Source organism: Sprattus sprattus (assembly GCF_963457725.1).
Source record: "Sprattus sprattus genome assembly, chromosome: 3".
In the NCBI taxonomy this organism is placed as follows: Eukaryota; Metazoa; Chordata; class Actinopteri; order Clupeiformes; family Clupeidae; genus Sprattus; species Sprattus sprattus.
Window position 1 is genome coordinate 15,272,467 of NC_137922.1, and position 26,195 is coordinate 15,298,661.

The window sequence follows — 26,195 nt, forward strand, 5'->3', positions numbered from 1 at the left end:
TGTGTGTGTGTGTGTGTGTTTGCTTAGTGTCTCTTCAGTTCTACACACTCCACAATGGAATACTACTTAGGTCAGTTTTCCCTTTACTTTGGTTGAACAACTCAAACGCCTTCACCCCCATGCACATCTGTTCACGTGAATCCCCAGTGGCCTACGTAACAAGACCTGACAAATGTTGGTTTTGTTGATCTAGTATCTGTACCTAAGTTGGGGTATGGTGGAATTTATCCACAGTGAAGACTAAAATGGTCAGCTGGACACTACATTACGCTTAGTACCTAATTCTAGGTAAATTATCCAGTTACAAGTAAGGTGCGGTAAAAGGACATTTTAAAGGAGATTGATTAGGAGATATAAAAGAGAAGCAACCGGGAACACCTTGGTGATTGTTTCCATGGGAAAGCATGGATCAAGTCCTTATCTAATGACAAAATCTATAATTATTTTTTGTGGTTTTGTCTATGGGGTCCTCTCTGTGCCATTAGGTAGTGTAGAAAAGCACACAGGTGCTTATGAGATCGTTAAAGGGTAGGATCAAGGTTTGTGACCCTCCAAAGTTAATACTACGTCCAAAGTACTGACAGTCCATCGCCACACTAGTGGTAGTAGGGAATTTCTGAATTGGTTTTCTGCTAAGATAACTGCACAGTATACAAAAACTGGAGTATTAAACATAAGGCATTCAACATCCAAAAGATATTTACATTCAATAAAAACAGTCTTTTATGCTAAAAAAAACTTTCTTTTGAGGACAATCTTTCAAAGAGTTCTTTCTTTGGTCTACACAGCAGAGGTACCTGCTGAAAATAAATACATACAGACGTAAGACATGTTCAGTTCAAATATATACAAAAATGTATCAAATGTTCACCTCCAAACCTTTCAAATTGTTGGGAAAAACAGACAAATTTGAAACACAATGGACCACTGAGAATAGATTTCTTTACAGACATAAGAAATGATAACACTTTTTTTTATCACTTTTGTTCTTACCATAGAGCATATAAATGAGAAGTGTTAGATGAGAAAAAGGCAGCCCTGTTATGAGTATCCCTTAAGAAAGAAAAGAAAAGAAAAAGTTTTTTTTTTCTCTTTTGTTTGGAAATTCACAATCACAAGTTCAAAATGTGCAAATGCAGTCTCTCCCAAGCACAAGGGAATGACATCTTTGGGGTAAAAATTGTTGGGGGATGGGGACGCAACAAAATGATTTTGCCATTTCTGAGTCAAGCAGTCGACGGAAGCTCCCAGAAAAAAAGTGTGTGTTAAGAGTAGCTTTCATTCTCATTCCAGGTCGTCATCCACTGCTTCTTCTCCGGAGTGTCCGGCTCGTTCTGTCGCTCCTCCTTTTTTATCCGCACTGCGTTGTAGCTCGGAACACTGTCACTGTACTTGGAACGCTTGAAAAATCCACACTGCAGAAACAGGACAAAACAGGGAATTAAAAACAAGTGTCTGTGTCTGTGTCTGTGTGTGTGTGTGTGTGTGTGTGTGTGTGTGTGTGTGTGTGTCTGTCTGTGAAGTGACTCATGGACATGCTTGATTGCTATGTTTTGGACAAAGTTAGTGGGGGGAAAAAAACACAGTGACATCTGCATGCTCGGCCCGAGAGCACAGTTCTCATCATGTTTGCAATTCAGAAGATGACAGACACAGTGGAACCAGAGCCGAAGAAGTGCAGAACCTCAGAGGAGTGAGGAACCTGCAGACAGGAGGTGGAAGAATAAAAGAGCACAAAAAAAAATAAAGCCATCCAAAGAGAACCCCGCTTCCAGCTGCCCACAGAAAACCAAGCCAGGTGCAGAGAATGATCTGGAAACACTGCAAAGAAAAGCCCCCAATCAGATGAGCTTTTATTGGAGCTGCAGTTTGTGTCGGCCATTCAGAGCAGAACTTATTGAAGACCTACTGTAAATAAGTATATCAAGCTTTGATCTGACAAGAAAGCGTTTTGCCCCATGTATGAGAAGCATTCACTTCATTCTTCCAAGCAGCATTCTCCCATCCATACATGAGTCTCTGTTCCCTGTGAATTCGCTACTATTCACTCACTACTTCAATACTGAATGCTGTGCGGAGTAAAAACAAAGCTGTGGGAGCTGCCACCAGCCTGCCCCTTAGCCAAGGCAGCAGTAGCCCGATAGCTATTACTGAAGCCATTGCAATAACAGCTGGATGCACCCCAGCTAGCACCCGTTAGCACTGAGAGTTCGGAAAGCCCACAGTCCCTTGCTGGCCCAGGAGGCGTGTATGGGTTACCCAGTGCACTCTCGATTTGGGATATCTGCCCCTCTGGCGCCCTTCTCAGGCCTCTGAGGTCAGTTTTTCTTTATCTGAGGGGTCATCGTCTTTGTTGCCAAAGAAACCACACTGAAAAGAACATCATGGTCAATTTGTTACACAATACATGCTGAATTTATGAAGATGGCACACTGTCAAAGGACTTGGCTAAAACAAATAACCTGTGTCTATGTTGGAGCAACAACACACATGAAATCATTTTCAATACATCTTTGCTCTTAGTTGCTTTTGAAGACACCACTGTGCCACACTGCTTCAGACTTGGGTAGTGCCGTTTCAGAACATGAAAATTCCCCTTAGTATTTGCTGTCATCCTTATGGATTTGCTGGATTTAGGTGGGGCTACAAGAAAGACAGCTACTAAAATTAGCTAGCTCAATGTGTATGAATGTATAAAGGCAGTTACAGCCAGAGTAACATACAGTGCAGGGAATTCTTGACTCTGGTGTTATTACCACCTTGAGCTATAGAAGCTTAAGTGGAGCATAGGAGGACTGTCACTCTCATGCCAGACTACCCAAGTCCCAGTGACAGGGACAACAGTGAAGGCATGGTAACTATGGCAACCCTGTGGCAACCGTCTCCTTGTGCTCCCTCACCTTCCAGAGCAGGAAGATGAGCAGGCCCAGCAGCAGCAGGCCCAGCAGGATGGCCACCAGGATGATCCACCAGGGCAGGCCGCCATACTGTGCCACCCGCCTCTCAGGGAACACCGTCACACTCGCCTGCACAGCAAAAGCACAGCAAGTCATTAAGACCTTCCACAATAAAAGTGTTATTGTTCAGTCTCTCTCTCTCTCTCTATGTTGTTCTCTCTCACACACAAACACACACACACACACACACACACACACACACACACACACAATCTCATGTATGAATAGTATCTTCTGGGAGACTGATTTTGTTATCTACTACACTCTCACACTTAAACACCTACTACATCAACACTGAACACACAGAAACATGTAGGTAAACTTTGTCAAACACAAAAGAATTGCAGTGTACTGAAAGTAAGATACAGTTCAAATCATAAGAGGAAATGCATACTGTTGCATCAGCATCAGCATTCAGTCGAATGTTTGAGGCCTTGCCATCCAGACTGAGTTTCGCTTTCACCAGGACATTCAGGTAATTTTGTGTGGCGTAGTACTACCAGAGGGGGGAAAAAACAACACCTTTGTTAACACACTCCTTAATACACCAACCCTTTCACACATTCATTCAGACCCTCATAGGATTACTCAATGGCTCTCTCGACCATATTAATCCATTTAATGATACATAAACTCTAACAGTAGAATGATACATTCATTCATTCACTAAGGCACTGTATTGTATTTGGTCAGTCTCTCTCTCTCTCTCTCTCTCTCTCTCTCTCTCTCTCTCTCTCTCTCTCTCTCTCTCTGCCAGTCACTCTTATTCTCTCACCTCCAGGAATGTGCTGTTCCATAGTCGAGCTCTAAGTTTAATGACTGCATTACTCTTCATCCCCTGCAGGGGGCACTTGATGGTAATGCATTTAGCTTCACCATCACAAGACTGAAGAAGAACAAGTAGGGGAAATAAGTATTATGAATGTAACCCAGAACACATGACAGACACAGAAACATAGGGCTACCCATTATGAAATACCACAAAATCTGTATCTGTATTTGTATCTATGTTTAAATGTCCGCTTACACATATGTGTAAAGGATAAATGAAGAGTGATTCTCACCAGAGTTTTGTTTTTCCTCTTGTCTGTAAGGAGCGAGACAGAGCCTTCCTCTGTGGTTCTTGGACTGGCGATTTCACGTTTCCCCCTGGTTGGGGCCTAGAGGAGAGCATGAAGATGTTTGACACATACGTGAATGGATGGAAAGCCGGAGAGGAAGTCTAGAAATAAAGAGATCTGTACACACTGCTATTCAATGCAATCTTTAGTGATGGCATACATCACTGGACTACCTCACTGGACCCTCAGGGTCATACTTATGCTATGATTTTGGATAGGCAAACTCCTAACCACAGATCCAAGGTATATGTGTGTACCCTTCCTTTTGGAATGTGTTGATATGTATGATCTGTTTAGCTGTTGCGTGTATTTCTGTTCATATATAGATATATACACACATACGTACAGTATATATACATATATCTATGTGTGTGTGTGTGTGTGTGTGTGTGTGTGTGTGTGTGTGTGTGTGTGTGTGTGTGTGTGTGTGTACTGTATATATGTGCACTGCTCACCTCTTTCAGTCCGAGTGGGTTGACCTCGTCTACATTGGAGCAGGCGTGTCTCTCCAGGCCGGTGGAGGTCACGCTCATCAGGTAGAGGATGTAATGGCCCTGGTCGTTGTGCTTGGGCCAGTTGATGGTCAGAGCGGCTGTCCCGTATGACTTCAGAGGTTTTCCCAAGTTGATTATCTGATGGGCCCAAGAGATCCAGTCAGTAGATAATCATGGTTTTAAACAACAGTGGCATCCTCTGGTCAACATAGAACTATGTGAGGCTCAGGTACAGTTGTCATAGCAATGTGACAATCCTATTCACTAAACTGAATGAGCCTCTTATGTTTTTATTGAGTGCCGGGACCAGGAGGAAGATATGCAAGAACATCCAGATGTTTTACCCGAAATTCGTATTCGATCATGCCACCGACATCTTCCTCATGCTTCATGGCACTCTCTCCTTTGATATCTCCGCTGAAGTAGACCTGGGAGGGCTTTGCCACACTGGGAGGATGATAGGAGCATGAACATTAGCATTAGCATTTGTGAGGTCATCAACCTTATAGACAACTCCTGAGGTCATATCTGTGAGACTGACCCTAGGAAAGCCAGTTTCAGCCTGTTTGAATGACTAACTTAGATTGGCACAGAACTTAGAATGGCTGTGGTCTCTTTACAGAAATGTCTACACACTTGTGATTAATGACCCCAAAAGCCCCTAGAGAAGAGATTCAAAGGAATACGATAATACATAAAAGAAACAGCAGAATGAATTCCAAAACAGCTGTTTCGTGTGAAGCATGTTTGAGTTCAAACGTTCAGGATGCAGAGGTTAAAGGTCATACCCAGTGACTGAGAGCATTAACTCTATGGCAACATCTGCCCTGGCCTTCACCTGACTTTGGCCCTGCTGCGTGCTTGTCCTGTGTACAAGAGCGAGAGGGAGTGAGAGAAAGAAAGAAAGAAAATTAGATTTCTCCCACTTTACTCATGTTTTACTCATATTTAACATGATCTCTGTTAAACACGCACTGCATTATACATTATCAACCCCACTGAGGCATCAAATTAGCCAGTGGTCTGATGGGTACGTACGTCTTCAGCTTCAGATCGATTTCCACCTCTGTGGTGTTTAAAGAGATTCCACCGGTGCCTAGAATGATATAGAAGGTCACCTGGATACAAATGGAAAAGTTTGATTTAGTAGGTTACTTCAGTTACTGTTATTATGTTTGCCTTATACTCAGTGCACAGACTTAAGGATTACTGTGCTTTATATACAGTAACAGGGGAAAAAGTGTTAATAAGGATGAGTAAAGGTTGACTACAAAACAATTCAAATGAATTGTTCATAATTAATTCACAAAAATGTGTGGTTGTGTGTGTGTGTGTGTGTGTGTGTGTGTGTCTCAAAGATGTTCAATGATTAACCACCAGCATACCTCTGAGTCTCTCATGAAAGGATTGCCCAGCTCACACTCAGCCTGTGATCCATTCTGATTGGCTGCACAGTTCACCTGCTTATCCTGCAAAAGAGGAAACCACCCAATCAGAGGAGATCAGTCAAAAGATGTTCATCAAAGATATGATTTCACAGAGAAAAATAAAAACAAATGCACTACTGAACGACTCAGTTTTGGGTCACCAGCCTGAGCTGGGGTTTGGGTGGGTGGGTTACCAGAATGTCTGTGGTGTTGTGGCTGGACAACCTTTTGAAGACTTACTGCGTTTAGGACACGCCAGGCAGAGTACGAGAGGGTTCGGGGGAATGAAGCGATCAGCGCTGCCTCGTAGGCGTCATCTCCACCCTTGTTAGTCACCGTGACCTCCAACGCGATTTCCTTCTGGTTGCTGAGCGAGATCAGCTGAACGGCTGCATTTTCACGCCTGCAAACAGGAGACGAGCAGGAGCTGTTAAGTGTGGTTGCTAGGGATAACCCTCACACTAGGGATGACCCTTCTATTGACATGCTAAACTATTCTACTTAGAACTGGTTCTAATTTAAGCCCTTAACCATAGAACCTTAATATAAAAACTGATAAACATGAACATAAATTCCTCCCTAATCAGTAGTTATAGCAATCCGTAGTTATAGCAAAGCCTCTATCATCTCACCGCTCATCACAACTAACAGCTGCATTCAAACATCTCGGGAAGACCGTAAATCTCCTCGTGTGTCAGATGACACACTCACCTTGGTAGGGGTTTGAAGATGTCTTTGTTTGGTTCTCGTGAGCAGAACTGATACTTGATATCCAGGTTACTCTGGCAGAGGTTGTCAGTACCACAGCCCTCCTTCACGAAACTCACCTGTAGGACAGGCCGAGAATCAAGACGGTTTACTCTCCAATAGTGTCCATCCAGGTTAACACAAAAGGTATGCAGAATATGTCCCTTCCTAACATCAATAACACTACTGTCTGATTGGCCAGTCGGTGATGCTTTTTACCTCGGTGAGAACGCTGGTTGGCTGGTTGGAATCCAGGATAGGGGCGAGACCCTCAAGGGCCCTGCGGTTGCGCTTGCCTTCTTGGATCTCCACAGACACCTCGATGGGAATCCCTCTCAGCTTGTCCTTAATGTTGTCCTAAGGACATGGAGGTTCACAAAACAGCCACAGCTCATTCTCTGTTGCAGCACTGGCCTGTCTAATGACTGGACTGGGATCAAAGCTGAGAGTAATCCGGTATGAGATCTCATCAGCATCTCATCTCATCATCTCATGAGAATGAGATAAAAAAAACTGAAATATCTGCTTCTAGTATCAGTTCAGTTACTGGTTGTGGTATCAGTTCTGGAAACAGAGTTGTCAATTTGATTGCATTGCTGCAATGGTTCTGATTAAGGTACCTTTAGTTTGAGTTTGTTCTTGATGCAATGCTGCTTGTTCTGACCAAGCAGTTCAAAGGTTCCTGTGCTCTCGCTCTCATGATCCGTTGGTGAGCGTGTGGAGAATGTGACTCGGGAAGGAAGATTCTGCTTCCTGCGTTCCATCTCCGTCTGGAACATGTACTTCACCACTGAGAGAAAGAGAGGGAGAGAAGGAGATAGCGAGAGGGGAGGAGAGAGCGAGAGGAGAGGAGCGAAGGAGAGAAGGATGGGGATTAACATTAAGTACTGATGTTATATTGTTAGATTATATGAAGTACTGATGTTATATTGTTAGATTATCATTCTGAATCCAAGCATCACTATATCTACAAATTCATGCTAATTAAGCAACTTTGAATTTGTATTCTGAATGGAAGAGAGGGAGGGAGGAGGACAAAGAGGGGATGAGGAGAGACAGAGAAGCAGAGAGGCAGAGAAGCAGAGAGGCAGAGAAGCAGAGAGGCAGAAGGAGAGAGGCAGAAGGAGAGAGACCGGGGCAGAGAGACAGAGACGTAGAGAGACAGAGAGGCAAAGAGGCAAAGAGGCAGAGAGGCAGAGTGGCAGAGAGACAGAGAGCTAGAAAGACAGAGAGAAAGAGAGGCAGTGAGACAGAGTAGCAGAGAGACAGAGAGGCAGAGAAGCGGAGAGACAGAGAAGCAGAGAGACACAGAGACAGAGAGAGAGAAGCAGACAGGCAGAGAGTAAGAGAGACAGAGAAGCAGACAGGCAAAGAAGCGGAGAGACAGAGACAGAGAAGGGGAGAGACAGAGAAGAAGAGAGGCAGAGAGACAGAAGCAGAGAGGCAGAGAGACAGAAGCAGAGAGGCAGAGAGACAGAGAGACAGAAGCAGAGAAGCAGACAGGCAGCTGGATTGCACTTGGGCTCAGACACAGTGTGCAGGAGTTATACAGGACAGTGTCGGTTTTACCTACCTATTGTAGGATTGAGGGTTTTTGGATTCGCTGTGTACATGAAGCAGGCTTCCACCTCTAGACTGTGAAGGGATAGGAAATAGTTTTTTCATTAGGTATGGATCTGACCACATGAACGAAACGTGCAAAGGTTGTTCACCTGTTCATCTATTTGTTTAATACAGAACTACTGATCCAATGTTGTCACAAATTGTATCGTTGTTATAATGTAATCACAAATACTTTTTTAAAGGTAGAACCCGTGATTCTGGAGAAAGGTCGTTGATATTTCATATTTGCAACATGTTAATTGGTGTTAATTGTGTATGACTTGGACTGAGTCAGTATGTTTGTTTCCCATTTAACGAACCAGGGCCGTGTACAATTTCCAGAGGGGTTTTTCTTTTGAGAGCACACACAGAATGGACAGCTAGAGGACTGATAGGTGCAATTGGCGGAAAAGTGTATTGGATTAGAATGACTGACACCACCTTTAAGTGAATTATTTATGGCTTAAACTAATGATTTAATAATACCATCATAAGACGGGTATGCAGGAGTCACTTAAGCGGTCTCTTATCTGCTCACCATATGCCGCCTTCACAGTTCTTCTTTGTCAAGTCAAGTTCCTTTGGTGATGTCTTCACAGTCTTCTCCAGATTGATGACTGGCCGTGCCCTGGTTAACAGAGATAAGGGAAATTAAAAGGGGGCAGAGCCAAGAGAGGCAGTGAGAGTGAGAGAGCGTAAGAAAGAGAGAGAGAGAGAGAGAGAGAGAGAGAGAGAGAGAGAGAGAAGGAAAAAAGATTGAGAGCTAAGGAGAAAATCTTCCTCCAACTCTGCAGTATAGGCTATTTTACTGCATCTGTGAGGTAAAATGGTATTGAGAAAATGGCATTGGCTCAGATCACAGGCACCCACCTGTAGATGAATACTGAGTCAGACAGGGAGCCAACGGCCACATCAGGATAGAAGTTGAGGTCCAGGTCCATGTTTCCTGCTAAGGAGTATCCAAACAGCTTGGCACCACCGTCCTTTCCACTCAGAACCTGAGCTCAGGCAGGACAAGGACTGGTAAGAGTTTTTTGACATCATTGGCAAACATTACTGAGACCTGACAACTTGGTCAGTTTCCCTCAAAAAAATGCATGAGTTAGAATAAAATGGAAAAAACTGCTGTGAATGAGATGGTGATCTAATCCACACGGGTATTGATCAATCCCTCTTAAACAAGTCAAACATGTCCAAGAAGTATAACTTAAACAAGGATTTATTGCAAGATATCAACCATATATTTAGATATTCTTATCAACTGTGGTTTCAGTTTATAAAACAATTGGGTTCTAGCGCGTAATTTAGCTGTTTCTGATTGGACGAGAGACGTTCCTTGCTATAGGTTATTCGTCAACATACCTACAGTATGTACCTACATACCTACGACTTTTCACAGCTAAAAACAAATCACTCCGCGATAAAACATTCGCATTGATGATAACCGTTAATTCAAAGTTTTTAAAATTCCAAACCAAGACGTGACAATGGAACTATTTTTTGTTGTGGAGAAACCATGGCGAAATAAACCATTTTGAATCAATAACTTCGTGTTGAAATGTTAATTTGTTGACTGTAGAATTGTTTTATAAAAGCAATATAAAAGCAATATAGCACTCGTGCTATATTGCTTAATTATATATTCGAAATTCAGCAATTTTGGAAAACTTGAATGAAGGTGAATGAAGAAGTGAAAACACAGTGGGGAAATGAGTGTGATACTGACCTGTGCTGGTTTAACCTTGATGCCTTCGGCAGCTCCATGATAGATGAACACCTTCCCTGCGCCATCATCATCATAAGGTGCCCCAACTGCCACATCTACCACAAAATAAACTAGATTCAGGGCCTTTCTAAAACAACAACACTTCCACTCCATTTGCGAGTTCACCTGGAGGGTCCGTCATATTAAGTGTCACCCCAAAACCATTTAGTGGGGAGTGAAATTGGGGCTGCGGTCAGATAGTTCAGCCTATCGACCTTTCCGAACTACTTTTTCTGACCTCGATTGAAAACATCATGAGGTCAAGGAAAGATGTGAAGTAGAATTCACAAGGACACAACTGCGGTGCTAAGAGAATCCGATTGCACTTACACTGGGCTAGAAATTATACGAGGGCAGATGTTATTGACTTGGGTCACTTTGATCGGTTGTTTATCAGGTTATTGTTGCTGCCGCAAGCAATTGTGGGGCAGTTCTATCTCCTATCCTTTCGTAAATAATGATCCAATGTACCCTATGCTAAAGAAAGTACCAAAAAGTACGAAAAGCTCTGATCATATCTGCCACTTATACTTCTGGGTCATTTCACTCACAGTGCATATCCTGGATGGCTAGTGGGAAAGATATTTTATCTTTAAGGTGTTTATCTGTCCTTCACATGAATATATGCTATCACAATGAATATGAATGAATCACATATGAATATATGCTATCATAATGAATAAACCATACCTCAAAAAGCGTCAAATTGTTGCATAGTGTTGCTTTAACTAATGAGGAATAGGTCAGACTCATAATAGAGAAAGAAGCGACTGCAAACCTTCATAGGTGTCAAGGTTCACATCCCCAATGTTCTCCACCGACAAGCCAAACATGGAGTATTTTGCCCCATCAATTCGGAGAGGCTTGACATTGTTCCACACTCCTTTCTTGTTGATGTAGACGTAGATGGCTCCACCAACATCTCCATCTTTCATGAAAAACTGGGGTGCTCCGACAACAACATCCTGCCACCTGACACAAGACCAACCAGACAGGTGGAGAAACATTGTAGGGAAGAGAAACAGATGTGTTTGAACAATGAAGAAAGAAATCTAGTGGGTAAATAGAAAACATTCACAATGATGTAGCTTAAAACCATAGTCATGTGAAGTCTGTAATGCTACATGTTAGAAAAACTGTGCTTTGTTGGTTTGCTTGGACTACTTGGTTATTTCTCCTACAATTCTTAACTTCTGTGCCTCTGACGGTTTTGGACATACATACCCATCGGCATTGAGATCAACGACTGCCAGGTCGTAGCCGAAGGACGAGGCGAGTCCCTCCCCCTCCAGGATGTATTCTGGGGACATCTTGGAGGTGTCCTGCTCGATCTTCAGAAATACCACTGCTCCACTGTGATTGGCTCGCGGCGCTCCAGCGACCACAGTCAGCTGCCCTTTCTTGGTGAGGGCCTTCCCAGAGTCGAGGGAGAAGCCTGCCCACAACCCCCAAAAACCCATCCATCCAATTAGATCAAGTTCCAAATCTGATCGTGAGCAACCAAATGTGAGCTTGCATGCAGGAACATGAACACATCTGATGTTTTATGACGGGCCATCAGAAACTCCTGATCACATGAATATATTGTCAACTATTTCTGCTACTGTCCTGGTCACTGTCCAGTTTATTTCAGGTAATACCATATCAGCTGGTTGTAGAACTTTGTATGCTTGAATTACATGATTTGTGAGTACAATGGAACATGAACCCTGGTAAGATAAGTCAGGAATTTCTGATCTGCCAAAAAATGGGGTCTGGGATGTCCTCAGAATTTGATAGTGAACAAAAAGAAGATGCATGTTGACACATAACATTGAATAACCTCCAGTACAGGGTTCTAGCCAACCCTTAGGCTATTCACTTTACTGTTAAAACTGGGTTTTCACCTTTGAAAAAACAAGCTACCTTTTTGAGAACAAAGCATTCTCCATGCAGGAAGGGCTGGTATGTGAGATGTTTAGCTTATTATCAATGTTGATATCTTTGTAAGAGTGAATTAAAACGAATGTGAATTCACACGTTAAAAATAGCAATATAGACAACAAAAAGTTGGTCAAATGAGATGGTACATCTTATTCACAGTGACCAAATGAATCTTAATGACTGGGCAAACATCCATAGACCTGGACAAACCTAAGTAGCTATTGGCCTTCAAATCAGTGTTATTCTTCGTCCCAACCTGAGGAGGAAGTGACTCATATACAAACGGATCAGAGGAGTCACTGGACACACTTGCCATGAATAGCACGCCTAAACACATGTGCGCGCACACACACACACAAACAAACACACCAAGAATTACACACACAAAGAGTAGGACAGATTGTACAAACTTTCCATTTGAGTATCATTAGCATCTATCCCAAATAGGCCAGTATTTTGTCTGGATTGAACCTCCCTGACACATAATCCAGGACAGGACTAAAAGTAGAACCTGTCTGGGATTAGACAGTAACTGCCCTGGGTTAGAAAGGACCGGAGCCTGGTTCCGTTTCATAGGGCATCGACCTACCAAGGTAACTGTTGGCAGGAACTGGCACCAAGTTTTCATCCTGGCGATTCTCATCGCCAACCTCATAGGGGCCATCGCTGTAAATGCCCATATCTGCCAATGTGTCATTCTTCTGTTCCGCTCTTACTATGCCTGCAGGGCACGGATGAAGGGATGAAGAGAGGAGGGGTGAAGGGAGGTAAGAAGAAAAGGAAGGAGGAAGGATGCAGGGAAAGGAGAGTAGAAGAGAAAGAAGGGGAAGAGGAGAGATGGATGGGGTGATGGAGTGGTGATGGCAATTGATGGAAAAAGGGAGAGAAATAAAGAGGAGTGGAAGATGTTGTGGAATGTGTGTAAGAGAACATACACAGAGAAGGAACATAGGCAGGGATGGAGAAGTGACAAAAAAAGCACAAAAGAAAGAAATGAATGTTTTTTTTATGTGAATTAAAAATCAATACATGAAGACTATGTTCATTCAACCAACACAAAATATAAAACAATAAAGGGTGATGCCACCTGGTCTAGCAGGTAACACAGCCATGATAGGACTATATGGGACTGAGATAAATGGATGGATGTACCAGGGCAATGGAGTCATTATCTAAGGCTAAAATGATCTACAATGACCTATGAGGGAAGTCTATGGGAGATTTATACAAGGCATAGCCATTGCTATTGCTTGTAATAGCTAATTATAATGTATATTTCATTGCTTCACTCTATTCACTCATGTTCAGAAAACACAGACATGGACATGGACATTAACACTTTCAGGAGAGATTTTTCAGTTTTTTTGCAAGTCATTCCAGTATTAAACCGTGTAGATTTAAATACATTACATTGACTGCCATTTGAAAACGGTTCCTTGAGTTAATTACTAAATTATCACATGAAACCTTCAGTAAGCGACATTCTAATCACATATTGGGTTACTACTGTTGGCACTTATAACCCGTTATAGTTCTGATTTAAGTATTTAGCAGACTCTTTTATCCAACACTTTTGTCTTGTCTTTGTTCTCATTGTATTGTAATTGCAAGACCATTGTTTATGTTTGCCTAAATTCCGTAAAGAATCGTTTAAAAAACATTCTAATCACATGTTTTTGTGATTGTACTCCTCAAAGTGACACTTATCCCCCTGTCCTCTCCTTACCTTTCCAGTTGTAAGCCCCGGGTGCTCCAAAGATCAGGTAGTGGTAGTCTTTGGTGAAGGTGGCCGATAGACCCTGCTGACAGGACCCGAAGCGCTCGTGGCCTCGTTGCCGCCCGCTGCAGAACTTCCACTCTCCGCCACCCCCGTCCCGATCCGTATCGATGGTCAGGTCCTGGGAGAGCACGTAGCAGCGCCCCGTGATGTCACGAGCCTCCTGCCTGGAACCCACGAACAGCCGCTGCTGATAACGATGAGCGCAAGTCTGAGGGACGAGAAACGAGGAAAAAAAGAGGGAAGAGAGTAGACCCAAGAGAGAGTATAGACCCAAGAGAAAGACACACAACTTAGTGAGAAGTTGACAAGTGACAAACCAGTCCATATTACAGTTTATGGCACATACACAAAGTTCTGACACACAATCAAGCCCCGACTCCACCCTATGTACACACAAATAATGTGCCCAATTCTGGACATGCATATGACTATGCCATACTTACCAGAACCTTCCCTCCGGGACCTTGGCTCTGTACAACTACCCCCAACCACTGGTTCTCTTTGCTTTCAGTTTTTTTGTCAACTGTAAACACAGTTTGTACACAGATAAATATAATTAGATGCAACATCCAACAGGTGCATACATGAGTGTGTGTGTGTGTGTGTGTGTGTGTGTGTGTGTGTGTGTGTGTGTGTTCATATGCGTGGGGTCTTTTCAAGGTGTTTACCTTTGTCATCAAACTGCACCCTGGTACAGGCCGAAGCGGGGTCGTTGATGTCACAAGTATAGATGCCCCCACTGTTTGAAGATGCCTGCGTTCCCAAACCTATAGCCCGAGGAGCTCCAACCAGCAGACTGAAGATGGGGGGGGGGATAATTTGGTTTTATATTAAAACTATTCTGTATGATAATTCAACAGCACTGTACAATAAATGTTCATCACTTTCACAATTCACAACAATCCTTTAACATGACATTTTCAATGCCTATACACTGAAAGACACACAGACACCCTCACTCACTCACTCACTCACTCACTCAATCACACACACACACACAAACACACACACACACACACACACACACACACACACACACACACACACACACACACACACACACACACACACACACACACACACACACACACACACACACACACACACACACACACACTTCAAAAGCCTAAGGTCAGGTTACACTGTGTGGACACATGTGGACAGAGCATGCATTCATGCTTTTCATCCAGTCTGGAATGAAAAGAAGGATGGGAATCCTTTCTTCCCTGGACAACAGAGAGAGAATAAAAAATGAGTGAGCAGGAAAAAAGGAAAAATAGGGAGGAAAGAAACCCAGACTCTCTAGACTCTAACTGCAGGGCCCAGTAGCTCTGGTTTCACCCGACTATCCAAACTGAAAGAATTCTTTTCTTCTCTTTTTATTGGATGGCTCAGCGATAACGTGCACCCAAAACACTTGACACACATTAAAAACACTACTTCTTTCTTCAGACAGGCCAAGGCCAAACAGGCTCAAACAGAAGGGCCAAGTACATTACCCATGATTCAATGGCAGACAACAAAAGTCTTTAGCACTTTTTTAGGGATTTAGTGTAAAATCTCAGGTGTTGAGGTTGGTGTGTGTACTGTGGTTCAATTTCCAGAGAAAAACGATGAGGTTTTGAATTACTTAACACATGAATGATATACTGTATCTTTAGCTTGCCAGTGTCATGTCTGGGTCCAATCCCTGTGTCATGGGCTATTAAGTTATGGTTTTGGATTCCAACCTCCAATTTACTCTCCAAGTATTCATTTAATTAAATTAACATTTGGCTTGAGAGTCAACACATTGTGTGTGTGTTCGCTGAGTCTGTGTGTGTGTGTGTGTGTGTGTGTGTGTGTGTGTGTGTGTGTGTGTGTGTCTGTCTGTGTGTCTGTCTGTGTGTTTGTGTGTGTGTGTGTATCTAAGTCTGTGTCTGTGTGTGCGGCTAATTTATTTGCCAGGCCATATTGATCCATCCAGTCAATTACACCCCATCTCCATAAAGCAGACATTGTGCAAACATTGTGCATTCTCATACACACAACTCAAACACACGACATTCATCACAGGGTTCAGTTTAAAGGCTTCCGAGTACAGTGTCATACAGTCAGTAAATATAAAAGACGGACGCATAATAACCTGACAAGCATCCACTGATGGTAATTCCAAATACATTCAGGCACTAACCAATATCACCAATAACCAATAACACCCATAACCAATATCACCAATAATCAATACTGCACTGAAATGGCCTTCTGTCAAACAATATGTTTCAGATGTGTGATGACAAAGTCTCTATATCTAATTTAAAACCCTGAGTCAAGACTACACTCAAAATGATACTTCCTCTGCTTTAATTCATGTGTGAAGGACTACTGTAAAAAGCCATAATCATGGGATACGTAGGATTAGACCACCTATTTGTAGTCCTTTCTGTAATTTCCTGCAACAAAAGCAGACGAATCCTGTCTTCCACCCCCACAATCATCCTATCCCACTGTTCCTCCAGAGCTCCTCCCAGGGGGCTTTCTGGTAACCCCACCATTGATCTCTGGCTAACAAGGGAAAGGCGTCTATTTATCACTTCTGCTCTTGCTGTGGGTGAGGGATGAGAGTGCTGGCATGCTGTCAACATGTCTGTGATGTTACTCATTCAAGCAACAACTGACTTTATATAAGTACTTTTTATTTATAAATAAACGTGCCTTCATTAACAAGGTATTCTCATTCTCCTACTATCTCTATCTTTGGTCACACATTATATCCAGGGACATATCAGTACCAGAGCTTGTTATTGGTGGACTCAACCTATATTCAGACCTCGTCTTGAAGAAAAATTATCGATGATTTGCATTTAGTCATTTAGCAGACGCTTTCGTCCAATGATGATGATACTAAATGGCATACATCTGTGGTAGTTTTTAAATCAGAAATTCCTTACATTTTTGCACAGATGTAAACCTTTACATGAGTTTGGTATGGCTGATCTGATCTGCACTTTCCAAAAAGCTCTGCTTTATAACACTCCAAACATCAAACCCACCACTGCAAATCCATGTCAAGATAAGCATCTTCTGAAGGAAAGAATGGTTTTTAGAGAGGTCAGTGCCAGAGGGGGGTAGTGAGAGACTGACTGAAAGAAAGAAAGAGAGACAGAAAGAGCAAGAACAATAACTCTTATTCACTGGTACATCTTCTGTGCAGCTCGCTCCAGTCAGAAGTCTGTTTGTGTGCAGGGTGCCCAGAGGCCATGACTGACGATGGTACTGAGACATCCAACAGCTGCTAGACTTCAAATCTGGACGGACAGAGTAAATATTTCCATGGAACTGTGACGTATCAGGAGCTAGAACTTAAAGCGTGGTGCTCAAATCTTTCACGGTGTTAAGATACTTTACAGAGGAATATCTTGCCTGAGATGAATTAAGGGGAACCCATGTCACTATTTTTGAGAAAGTAAAACATATACAAAGGTTCTGTTTCATTTCCACTTTGAAAACAGATTGAGATAGGATAGAGAGATAGAAAACAGATGAGAGATTGAGAGAAACAAATGAAATGGCTATCCAGCTCCTACAGCTTGTTACTGCAACATTCCTGGGTCACCTTCTGGAGACAAGACCACTTCTGTTCCATGTTCTATGTTTAGAGTTGGTTTCAGGAAAGAGAGGGAGAGAGAGAGAAGAGAGAGAGAAATAGAGGGGGACAGAGAACAAAAAGGACAGAAAAAACACAACCACATGATTTGATGTTGATTAAGTTATGTGCACAGGCGGTCAGTCACGCCCCTTATAGATGGCCCTTCTTTCCAATCTTTCTTTCTCTTTTTTTCTCACTGTCTCTCCCTGGTCCAGTTGGGACTGATCATATGGCAAAAGGACAGACTGAGGTATGTACTGTATGTAATGAAATGAGAGACCCAGTCAAGGTTTATAAAAAAAATGAAAGGAGGACAGAAAGTCAGATAACATGTTCCAAAGCACGTGAGTGGACTCAGATAGAGAGTGAGGAGACACACTTTTTGTTTTTCGCACTTTCTGACAAAAAAAAACATTAATTGGTAAAATCAGTGTTAGTCAATCAGTCTAGGGCACCAGTTAAAAAAATGTCCACTGTCAAAACATTGAGTCAGTCAGTTTTTGGCAAGAGAGAGAGAGAGAGAGAGAGAGAGAGAGAGAGAGAGAGAGAGAGAGAGAGAGAGAGAGAGAGGCAACATTCCATGTACAATCGTTGTTGGACAGTTGATCCGGTAGGACTCAATTGCTAATTTTTCCATGGACCCACCCACAGTCCCCCACCCATGACACCCATATCCCACTACAGGCTTACACAGAGGTCCTCAATGTAAAATCCCATGCAGTTATGGTATGTCTGTATTGGCAACTACTTTTTGGAATCATCTTGAAATTCATTTTGAAATGTCATGTCAGTTCCCACTAGCCATCCAGGCTGTGCATTATGTAGTTCTGTGTGTCACCCGCAAAAATGTATGAAAAGCTTTCACAGCATCACATTGCCAGAAGACACCAGTTACTTGCATGGTTTTTATTTTAGGCAAATTAGCTCACTAGTTTTAGACCAAAACTTGTTACTGCTGCTTTAAACGGTAATTTTGCAACCTTGAGCATCCATCAGCATCTCTGGATGAAGTGAGCTCAGTTCAAGTACTGACCAAACTGAGGCACAGTATATATATATATATATATGCTCTGTCTCCCTCCCCATTCCCCTGGTTTCATTCTCCCCCTTCCTATCTTTGTCACTATCATCAAAATGTTCAGTTCCTCTATAATCAGTTCATGGCGCTATTGCAAGGCATGGTGCTACATGGCAACATGCCAATACAGCATATTTCAATTTGAGCGAGAGAGAGCAGCTTTGAGAAAAACAACAGCTTGCTATCAACAATGACATATGGTGGTCCCTTGCCTAAGGTTATACTACGAAAACATGACACCAGGGGGTCTGGTGATGTGTAACGATCCATGACATAGACACTGAGAAATGCAGTACTAGACACCTGTGAGAATATCACCAAATCACCTCAGCTGACACCAACAATACCAACGGCACAAAAGAAATGAAAGTACCACCTAATGCACTGAACAGGGCTCCTCAAATTCAAACCGCACCAGTTATAAAACGGGGCACAGAAGTAGGTGTCGTAGTATCAGTTGATATGGCTGCAGTTCATGATTCCCAATGGGAGTTAGCAGGCAGCATGTGGGCCCAGCAGAAGCACACTGCATGCTAATTTACCAGGGTCATGGTTTACGTTACTGACTTATGTTCCTGAGTTATGACTCCAGATGGGGTTCATTCCTTCAAGGCCTACGGTTCTAAACTATACATGGTACACACACACACACACACACACACACACACACTCACTCACTCTCACACACACACACTAATTCACATATGCACAAACACACACATGTTTAGACACAAAGTTAGCTGTCATAGAAAGCTGTAGGCCTTTTCTTTCACAACCAAGGTCAGTGTGGTTCAGTAGTTCAGTGGCTTGAGGGAGAAAATTCCTCTTACAGCAGCCAGTTTCACCATGGCAACTGAAAACCCAAGCCAAGCCCTCATCTATAACATTTGATCCAGCAAAATACTCAGGTATACCATTTCAAAGACATACTGCATTAAATCACTTGATAGGGTAATCCTCTTTACCGCCATATCATGTTGGTACTAATACTAATGATTTGAGGAAGGGAAAAAAATCGCAAACCAAATGTATGATTTGGTTTTCAAACGGATGCCTCCTATTGAAATGACTACAACACGCCAAGCTATTCCAAGCTATGCAAATCATCAATTTACATTCAAAGAATGAAAGAAGAATCTGCCATTTCTGAGACCATACAGTGTCTAAATCTGGGCCATCTGGGGAGCTTTACAAAATGCATTTCATTGGGACATCTGTTCAATAAAAATCCATTACATTACCGCTAGAACAGGTCAGGTCATTTGCACAGCCAACAACGAAAGACATGCATTGCCCTGAGCACAACATCTAAACTCCGATTTCATTACAGATCAGACAGAGCAGATGTCAGGGCAACTGCCCCTTGCAAGGTGATCCACCAGTAAGCAGACGCTTGAAGTGGCTGTGAAGTTGTTGTGGATGTCCGTTACTGTCTCCTCAATGCCACATTATGAACAGGGACTACTTCAAGGTTCCTTATGATGGCCAAACTGCTGATTGAGGGGTGGGGTCAAGTTATCTGCAGAACCAACTGTGGACCAGCTCTACATTTCTGTAAACATATAATAAAAGCACGCTCATGAAATGGGAACTGCTGTCATTTCAGACAAGAACCATTCTGAGAAGATGGTCCTTAAGTGAGCTTTTGTACAGATTAACGTCTTCACTGATCCAGTTGCTGGTTGGGCTCGTAAGCCTCAGACAGGAATCCTGCAGAATCGGAGGAAGGAAGAGGGGCCAGCTCCTTACCAACAGCCCCCTCCGCCCCACTGTAAGGTGGGATATGGGTCAGGGTGTAAGTGCTTGGAGAAACTGGTGTTGTGGGAGTGGGCAGTGCACCGGTGTGGCTTCAGAATAACACTTGTGTTTAATTAGCGTTTATTATGATTAACTGTGTCTAGAGGAAATATCGAGCCCTACCCTGAAAACAAGCTGGTAGGGCATTCGCTGATTGTCTTGGCAGAAAACACATACAGAAAAACAAACGCACAAAAACACAAATATACACTATGTGAAAATGCACTCATTGAGTGCATTCGAAAACACACAAGGACTACAGATGTGTCATCAATGTGGGAGACATATGCTTGAATACACAAACAAACAAACACACACTATCTCTCTCCCTCTCTTTCACACAAAGACAGGAACACTACCCACCCCATGGCCATCATTAAAGTTCTTTCTGGAAAAACTTGGGGTTGCAAAAAAAAAAACTTGGCTGAGCAAGGGAGAAATCTGCCAGGCAGATTGGGTCTCAGCATTCAGTGACATGTGGATTGACTGGGTCTCAGCATTAAGTGACATGTGGATTGCACACAAGTATTTAAGCTATGGAGAGGCAAGGGGAGAGTGACAACAGCATGTGTCAGCACTCCACACAAATGACAAATGACACAGACCTGTGAACTCCTGCCTCCCACTAAAGTGAATGTTTTTTTCCATATCTGCAGCTCCAGAGAGAAACGCCACTCCTGGAAGTTCATACATTTACCTCCATGTAAATGCCTCTCTTCTACCTTTTGCAGCATGTCTCTTGTGTCCTCAAGGTAGAGGTCACCTTCCCTTATCTCTCACAGACCAGGGACTTTTACTGCAACATCTCCACCCATACTTCCTAGCGCAGAGCAGCCAACTTTTTTTTGTATCCGTAACTTAAACTCTAATCAGCTTAAGGTGTGGTCTGCGCTTTAAAAATGGGAAATTCCTCCACAACTTATTCAATTCAATTACATTTTATTTATATAGCGCCAACACAATACAATTGTCTCAAGGTGCTTTACAGAGCCCAGGGCCTAAACCCCCCTTAGAAGAAGCAATGGCTTACAATGTAGTCCTCTACTTCACTGGTGCTCCTTCACTATTTCACTGGTACTCCTTCACCTTTACTCCGTTTCTTTCTACTGTCTACTGTTGCTATCACACAGAACTGTAAAGTCCTTGGATACAACTTTAGCCAAAGGTAAAAGAGTGCACTTAAAATTACTGACAACTACACACCTCTACCACAGTCACACAATTTGACACACACTGGAGGACTCCGCATTTGACGAGCGAAACCAAATCCGTTCTTAGTATAGTTACTGCGTTCTTCACCTCTGACTGCTGAGGTTCTGCACTATCTGTGCCAAAGAGGCATATAAAGCAGGAGGATAACAAGTGAACCTAACAATAGAACTTCACCATTCCAGAGTGACTGTGCTGCTACCTGGCCAATGCAAGGTATGAGACAGCTTGTGGATGAGTCTGGCGAGGAAAGTGTCCAAAAACCAAAAGATCAAGCCAAGGTATTGATGTGTGCTTCTGGCACTCCAGCCTACGATATGCCCGGCTGTGTGAAACGATTTATGATCTCTCTGTGTGAGTTGATAGGACTTTGATGCTCTTTGATGTTCTCATGCATGCCTAACCCACATAGTCTAAAGAGAGGGCATATAATGTATCCTGTGAGGGTTTTTGACCTTGTTTCCCAAGACCCTGCACACACATAAGACCAACACTAAAGGAACACTCAGAGGTAAACAGTCTTAAATGTTATGACCAGCAGCCAAGTGGGGAAGAAAAAGGACTGTGTGCGATAGAGAACGTGTGATCTGTCAGGTGTGTGTGTGTGTGTGTGTGTGTGTGTGTGTGTGTGTGTGTGTGTGTTTGTGTGTGTGTGTGTTGCTCCAAAGCAGATTTTCTCTCAACCTCTCCTTCTCTTCTCTTCTGTCTGTTCTCTCATTTTTTTCATTCTCTCACCAGCTTCTAACACCCACCCCATCCCTCTGCAAAGCAAAAAGAGTTCTGGAACTTTCCCCTTATAAACATTCTGGTTGCCAGGATTACGAGTCATTCTCTCCCACCTGAGAGATATTTGCAGGTAAATCACTGACACACAATTCAAAGTGGCCGGGTAAGTGTCAGGTTGGATCTCTGTCAACTAGTGAGAGGGTGGCCTTGTGTGTCTTCACTTTAACTGTGTTTGTTTCTCTATTTGTGTGTGTCTTTGCTGGAGGGCCTAATACTTTATGTTTACATGCACACACACACACACACACACACACACACACACACACACACACACACACGCACACATACACACACACACACACACACACACACACACACACACACACACACACACACACACACACACACACACACACACACACATGTAGACAATCTGGCTAAAATCTTGGTGATCAGGTCTTAAGAGAGTCGTTGACTATTTAGAGTTGGACTGAGGGGGCATGCCAGAGCAACATGCTGAAACTGGCTCGAACCAGCTCTCTCTTTCTCTCACTCTCTCTCTCTCTCTCTCACACACACACACACACACACACACACACACACACTACTGGCAACCACACAAACGTCTGCTGAATAAAACCAACACTTTAACTCCAGCCAAGAAAGACTGTGGAATGCTACAAACTCATGCCCCCCACTTCACTTCAACAAGCACACACACACACACACAGACACCTAAACACAGACACACGACTTGCCCTGCCCTGGCCTGCAGGTATGTGAATCACCCAGTCACACTCACACTAAACACACCTGAAGGCATTTCTCATACAGTAACATGTGGTGTTTAAACATCAGTCAGTGAGCCTCGCCTTTAAGGTGTGGCTGAAGACATGAGTCATCTTTCTCTCTCTCTCTCTCTCTCTCTCTCTCTCTTTCTCTCTATCACACACACACATCTTTACATCTTTGATACTGAGAATCATGTGAAAGCAATGAGCCTACGTTGTTAAATTGACCATTTTGCATTCGAGTGAGCTTCATGAAAACCATAAAACAAGGGACGAGAGCAAATGGCTTTTAAAGCAACGTTAATAACAGGAATTAGTCCCGCGCGTTTCCACAACCTCTGCTTGCCCCCTGTGTAGCTGTGACAAAGTACCTGACCATGCATGAGTGTTCTGGTCAAATATCTCCTGCTGATCTGGTCTTTTCTCCTGGGATTCACTGGCCAGAGTCGGATCCTTTATGGATACACTAGGGAGGGCCCACTGAACACACACACATACACTCACACACACACAATTTCACGCCCCAGTCAACTACCATTGCATTCACACATTCCCATTGAGCTGCACAAACATGCACACATACACTCTCTCTCTCTCTTCACACACAAACAAATTATGTGCAGTAAATCTGGACTGCGCCACTGCCCACAGTTTCACACATTCCTGTTTTGCACTGTGGATTCACCTCCAGTATTTGGTGTATTTAGAGACATTAAACTCATTCTTATGTGGTTTGTGCTATTACTAGGACATCTTGTTTATATAAACTCTGACTTTTTAAAATACCAACATATATTATTTTCTGTGCTCATATCTCATTCTGAGTACACGTGCTCTTAGTTAGGGCGGGACCGTTATGAGGAGACCGCAAACTTAACCCATTTACACAGAAGCCAGCGTGACGGGTCGAGTGCACCCGCTGGTTCTGTCGTTCATGACCCACGCCGGGGTCAATTAGCGCAAGCAGGTGGAAGACCTGAGGTGGAATATTAACGAACTAGATCGCTACGGTGTGCCGCTTTTATGTGCACCGACGCCAGTGAAACTTAAAAACACCAGACTAATAATGTCTCTTGGAGAAACTAACTCACACTGATCTGGCATGGCATTACATTTGTTCCACTGAAACACGATTCTAATGCGTGACTCCAATGAACATGTTTGTATTTTCACAACGTATGTTTATTGTTTCTTGATATACCGTTTTAACTTCCCTTAAGGATACCCTTACTGCTGATCTGGAAACGGTTCCAATTTTGCCTGTCATGCCCTTTCTTACGAAACCTCACTTTCCCTCTCCAAACTGCGCCCTAAGAGCATTAAGTCGCCGCAGCCATTGACTAACCTGATTCAAAGCTGCCCGCTGCGCACTGAATAACAATCCGAGGCATTGTCTTGTACGGACAGCAGACTTTTTTAGGCTCACTGGGTGACCCCGGAATGTGGATAACAATGCACGGTAGGAAAGTACATAAAGATTTACATGATATAAAAGCTTTCACTCAGGACCAGTGGTCTACCTAGAGATCATGCAAGCGAAGTGCACAGAGAAGGGAAGAGAAATAATTTACTAACTGGTTAAAACACACCTGACTCCTGAGGAGTAAGAGGTGGCAAATACCATTTCTGATCATTTTTGTCCCCAACAGTAAACGTCACACACAAATAACTTCCACCAAAAACTTGCGGCATGGAACAACCTGCATCCAAGGATACGCATAGTACATCCAGAAATGCAAATTAGTAAAATATCAATGCTTTATGAAACGAAATCATTAACATTAGACTCACTGTCTTTTGTCGGGATTTAGCTGCCGATGCATGGCCAGAGAAAATCCGAACAGGCTGTCTGGCTCTCCGGATTTACTAATGACATTTTCCGTGTCCAGGTTGAAAGCCGAGACGCATGTCCAAAGCAACAACAGGGACAGAAGTTGCACTGGTATCCTCCAACGCCCCATTTTGCGACGAAAGTAACAAAAACCTGTTTCACCTAAACGGCACCGTTATTCTGTGACCAAACTCTGCTTCTCACGGCACCGTTTTAAGGACTGATGGAAGGGTGCCGTAGGGGGGAATGGGATTTAGTGTAAAGAAGCTGACAGAGTTACCGCCCCTTGTTTCCCACCCCCCACTCAACTCCTCCCGTCCCCCCTTTGCCATCCCCCGTGCGTCAGTTAGACCGCACCCTTACCTGCCGGCCCTGAATTGAAGTTGCGCACAACAAAGTATGTACACCGCTTATTGCTGCTCAATGATGATAGAGGGGAGGTGCATCCGGTTAAATCTCAAGAGATGTTCTTTTCAACTGCTCTTGATTATTTCTTTTTAAATTTTAAATATGAAAATAGAGTGCTATGGCCATAACACCACAGCGTTTCCATTCGGACACTTATTAAATGTGAATACGACTGCAAAGCGTGTCACGAATTATTCGAAAGCTAGCAGGGGGTAAGGCAGGATGCACTATATTGAAACTGTTAAAGCGGAAGTCTAGCAGGGTCACCTGCAGCGGAGAGCTAGGTTTGGGGCGTTAGCTGTGTAAACTGTCATCCTGAGTTAACGATTTGTAAAATAACCACTCTTCCTCCTCCTCCTCTTCCACACACACACACACACAAACACACACACACAAATACACACAAACACACTGGCAGACACACAGAAGGAAGCAGGTATTCGGTTTCTGATACATCACAGGACATGACTTATATACTTATAACTTATATATTATACATGGACAGGACATGACTTATATACTTATAACTTATATATTATAAATGGACAGGACATGACTTATATACTTATACTATATATTAAACTTATCCCAATACCAATATTTAGAGATTGAGAAAGCCAGCTCCACACTTTTGTCATGTGTTCTCAGGGCGTGGGTCTTACTGCCCCAGGGTCAGTGACTGCACATTAAAGTTGAATGTGACGCTTGTATTTGGAGCTTGATGTGTTTGGTCCAGTATGAGCATTTGTTTCCAAATCTATCCAGTCTAGTCTTTAACATCCTTGGTTCTCTGCCCATAGGAAACACACAGACACACACAGACACACAGACACACACACACACACACACACACACACACACACACACACACACACACACACACACACACACACACACACACACACACACAC

At 43.1% G+C, this 26,195-nt stretch overlaps 1 protein-coding gene across 1 annotated transcript; it reads right to left on the reverse strand.

The window, feature by feature from the left end:
- Nucleotides 1-1,003: 1,003 nt before the first annotated feature.
- Nucleotides 1,004-25,006, reverse strand: itga6b (integrin, alpha 6b; the record flags this gene model as incomplete). Its single annotated transcript, XM_080835955.1, has 25 exons — nucleotides 1,004-1,415; nucleotides 2,901-3,026; nucleotides 3,352-3,453; nucleotides 3,733-3,843; nucleotides 4,022-4,117; nucleotides 4,534-4,710; nucleotides 4,917-5,019; nucleotides 5,361-5,438; nucleotides 5,611-5,690; nucleotides 5,958-6,041; nucleotides 6,240-6,402; nucleotides 6,711-6,826; nucleotides 6,966-7,103; nucleotides 7,367-7,536; nucleotides 8,320-8,381; nucleotides 8,887-8,976; nucleotides 9,219-9,346; nucleotides 10,075-10,169; nucleotides 10,892-11,085; nucleotides 11,338-11,548; nucleotides 12,626-12,757; nucleotides 13,763-14,024; nucleotides 14,260-14,339; nucleotides 14,485-14,612; nucleotides 24,837-25,006. 25 exons carry the CDS (start codon nucleotides 25,004-25,006, stop codon nucleotides 1,266-1,268), a joined length of 3,246 nt encoding a protein of 1,081 aa, XP_080692081.1. The 3' UTR covers nucleotides 1,004-1,265.
- Nucleotides 25,007-26,195: the final 1,189 nt, after the last annotated feature.